Source organism: Camellia sinensis, chromosome 12 (assembly GCF_055761805.1).
Source record: "Camellia sinensis isolate YWXY chromosome 12, ASM5576180v1, whole genome shotgun sequence".
NCBI classification, from domain to species: domain Eukaryota; kingdom Viridiplantae; phylum Streptophyta; class Magnoliopsida; order Ericales; family Theaceae; genus Camellia; species Camellia sinensis.
In genome coordinates, this window is record NC_138972.1 from 120,690,645 (window position 1) to 120,694,631 (window position 3,987).

The window sequence follows — 3,987 nt, forward strand, 5'->3', positions numbered from 1 at the left end:
GAGCTAACGGTATTGAGCATGAACCCACACCTTGCTATTTATCCATCAATCACCCCGGGGAGGGATGAAAAATGAGAGATTGAAGAATAGAGAGGTGTAAGTTGAGAGAAAAGTGAGGAAAAGGGTTTCGAGAGAAAATCCAAGCTTGAGAGTTGAGTGATGTGAGAATCACAAATCAGAAAGGGTGGGAAACAATGCCAAGAGAAACTGGCTCCTCGTGATCTGAGGTCCCCCAGCTTCGTTTACGCGTCTGTGTGTCGTGTCTTTGGTTTTGTTTACCTCAACCCTTTGTTTTTGGTCTTTTCCGAGCGTGTCTCGTCGTGCTAGGACGTGCACCTATATTTGAGTCCTTTCCGCTGTGTTCAGTTATAGGCTCGATATCCCGGTTTGAGAAATCCTTCATTCAATTTCAAAAATCATCTATGCTCAGAATGCTGTGCCATTCTCTACATTTGAATGTGTTTTGACTCCAACCGGTTCCATCTTTGAGGTCCGTCTTGTTAGATTGGGCCGTTTGTTCAGAATTTGCTGTGCGCAGAATGAATCGAATGCTGTGTTATGGGCTGTGTGCAGATTAATCCCCAGTAAAGCAAGGGCTGTGTGTCCAGAATCAGGCAGTGGGTTGCTTGGGTTATTTTGCTGTTGGCTGTTTAGTTATCTGATTATTACAGTGTAAGTGTTCAATTTTCAGATAACCGATCAATTTCGTTTACATTGAGGTGTAACATGATGAGATGCAATGCAATACATGAGATATGCGAATGTAACACTTTTTAAGCAAAAATCTGTTCATTTAACTATCTTTTCAAATGTACAAGTTTTGGAAACAAAAATCTGCCTGCCGCAGTACAAGGTAATCTATCTACCAACAAAAAGAAAAGTACAAGAAAGAAAGAAAAGATAGCAAAAATCTGCATCTATGTCAAGCACTCCGAAGGGCCGTCAGTCTGTCCTGGTCCTCTTCCTGGACGAGGGTCCAGGAGCATCATCAGCGTCGTCATCAAAGCCCGAGCTAGAACCGTCTCCGGTCTCCTCCTCCGATGACCCTACCTCCGCCTCTGACTCCTCGTCGTCGTCATCGTCCGGGACTGGAGCTCGCGAGCTGCTCCCGACGTGAGTACGCCCTCCCCTGGTACGGGGAAATATCCTGCCCTCCTCATCTCTCCCCCGAGCAGGGACAGAAGGTCTGGCCGAAGCACCTCCTGCCATGGGAATCTGGAAAGGAGGCTGAAAAAGTACACAAAAAGGGAAATGCATCAGTACACTGTGAACAGTTTAAAGGTGCAGAATGCAGCGTATGAATACAGTAAGAGTGCCGTGAGCAGTTTAGCAATGTAGAATGCAGAGTATGAGTACAGTGTAAGAATGCCGTGAGCAATTTATCAGTATAAAGTACAGTGCAGAATGCAGTGTATGCAGTGTGTCAGATGCTGTGAGATCAGTGTATCACGTGTTGTGCCGTGCATCAGATTATGCGAATCAGTGTATGAATGGTTTGAGGCCAGTGTCAGAAGGACATACCGGTATGCTGTAGACGGCTAGGAGGTCAAATGTCCGCTGGAGCATCCCCATCATCGAGGCATTCATCGCCAACGACTGACGGGTGTACTCAGAAGAGGCCTGCAAAAGTATCAGATGCATCAATATTCTGTGGAATATCGAGTAAACTGAATTGAATAACTGTACAAAATGCAGTAGAACATACCGGCGGTAAGTCGGGGACATCAATGAACTCGTGACCAGCCGGTGGAGGGGCGAAGGGGATCTGATAGGTCGACCCACCCTGCCCCTGGAAAGTCAGTACAGCAGGCAGGGCAGGCCAGCCAGCTCCCCGTCCTCCCCGCACTCCACCCCTACCACGGACCCGGGCCCTCCCCGAAGATCCAGCCCCTGCTCCCGCTCCGGCCCCAGCCGCCGATGCCACAGGCCTGGCTCCCTCTGCTCGACGGCCGCTCAAAGGTCGCATCAGGTACGTCCGCACGTACTCCTGATAGTCGCCGGTGCCTCGGAAGCCGGCCTCCTCCCGAGTAATCATCCAGCTGCTCAGTGGTAAGCCCCTCAGTCTCCCTCATCTCTGCAGGAGGGTGAGCCGGGACTATTTGCTCAGGTAACCCGCGGGTCTGGCGTAGAAAACGCTCCCCCAGGTACCAAGCCCGACAGACTGGGCCCTCTAGCAAGATCCGGAAACGCGAGGTCTCCTCAGCACTAGGGAACCGACCCCGCATCGCCGACGGCAAGGAGGCCCATGGCCGCCATGTGATCTGAAAATGACAGATAGTTTGTTATCTACTGTTATTGAAATATACAGTGGGAAAACGAAGCTAAATGGACTGAAAGTAAAGCATACCTCCGTGGGGGTAATGGTATCGAAGTATCGGCGGAAGAAGCCGAACGTCTCCCGTGGTCGCCGGGTGCATCTCCCGTCGAAGCGACTCGAGAACGGGACAGCCGGAGGAGGCTCCGCGACTGGTACGGGTGCAAGCCTAGGGAAGTAGGCGTAAACCCACAGCTGCAAAACAGATGTCAGTATGACTATCAGAAAAAGCAGAATATACAGAATAAAGCAGAAATGGCAGAGCCGTGTGTTGTGCAGTGTATTGTGTGCAGTGTACAGTGTGAGCAGTGTACAGTCAGTGTAAAGCAGAATGCATGTGTGTGCCGTGTGTACAGTACACAGTAAGTGTAAAGCAGACCGCAGTGTGTGCAGTGTACAGAGTACAGAAAGTACGAGACAGGAATGAAAAAGCGGAGAAGAAATGTACCTCCCAAGCCCGCCAGTAACCTCCAAGCAGCTGGCCGCTGCCACGAGAAGTCGAGCTCATATATCCATACAGGGTGGCCAGAGCAGCGCCGCCCCAATCGTAGTGCAAGATATCCCGGACGTCCACCAGTGCGCTGAGAAGGCAGAGAGGCACGGTGTTCGCCCGGTCGGCGAAAATGGTAGTCCCGAACAGGAACATGAGGAAGCCGCGAGCATACCTCTCCTCGTCCTCCGGGGTCATCTGCACCTCCTCCAAAACGGGCTGAACCCTGAACTGTGTCTCGAACCAGGAGTACCGCACGAAGCCCGGACGAGCTAGTGGCGGGGCCTCCCCCAGTAGATGGACCTGAGCGGCGGTCCACTCATCCATGTCTGTGTCGAAGGGGATCGGATCACCCCCTACCTCGAAGCCTGTGAGCATCGAGAAGTCATAAGGGGTCATCGTCATGTCCCCTGCGGCAGAAAAATGGAAAGAATCGGTGGTGTCCCACTATCTCTCCGCCAGAGCGGCAAGAAGAGGTCTGCATGTGGACAACCTAGAGAGCCCTCGGCAGAAGGTGCCGAAGCCCGCTCGGTCTACGATGCGCTGGACCGCATCAGGGAGCTCATCATACCACTCCCGTGCACCAGTATTCCCATACCCGCGAATGGTATGGGAACCCTCCTGCAAACAGAAAATGACAATTGCAAGACAACATTCAAAATGCAGTTTTGAAAAGACAGATATGGCATGTATGCAAGTTTGTCAGATTCAGGCAAATACCGGGTGCCGGTGTGCTTACAGTGAAATACGTGTGCTGTGTCAGCGTGTTTAGGTGTTTCAGAACAGATGTAGCGTGTGTGCAAATCTAACGGATTCAGATAAATGCTGGATGCCAGTGTATGCAGTGAAATACAGTGTGCGCCGTGTGTTTGGGTGATTCAGGGCTAGTGCAGTGTGTGTGCATGTGTCAGTCTCAAGCAGATATCAGTTGTATGTATGTTTACAGTCAACTACGGTCTACGGCATATTAGATTTCAGCAGTTAAAGAGTACAACTAACTATGGCAGTTTTGTATCCTACATTGCAGAAAGTAAAGCAGAAAGAAGAGAGTTACCTCGGAAGTGCCGAATGAAAGGTGGGAGGTAGGCTCACGCAGTAGTAGCTCAGGCGCCGCGTACCTCTCAAAGCTCCGGAACTGACGCAGGCCGTCTGGGGGCAGAACGTGGATCGCCGGCCGGTAGGT

The 3,987-nt window shown here is 51.2% G+C and overlaps 1 protein-coding gene across 1 annotated transcript; it reads right to left on the reverse strand.

Moving 5' to 3' along the window:
• Positions 1-770: 770 nt before the first annotated feature.
• On the reverse strand, positions 771-1,966 carry LOC145803839 (uncharacterized). Its single transcript, XM_082897208.1, has 3 exons — positions 1,706-1,966; positions 1,522-1,620; positions 771-1,227 (listed from the first exon to the last, which is right to left on the reverse strand). Exons 1-3 carry the CDS (start codon positions 1,964-1,966, stop codon positions 943-945), a joined length of 645 nt encoding a protein of 214 aa, XP_082753334.1. The 3' UTR covers positions 771-942.
• Between the last annotated feature and the right edge of the window lie 2,021 nt (positions 1,967-3,987).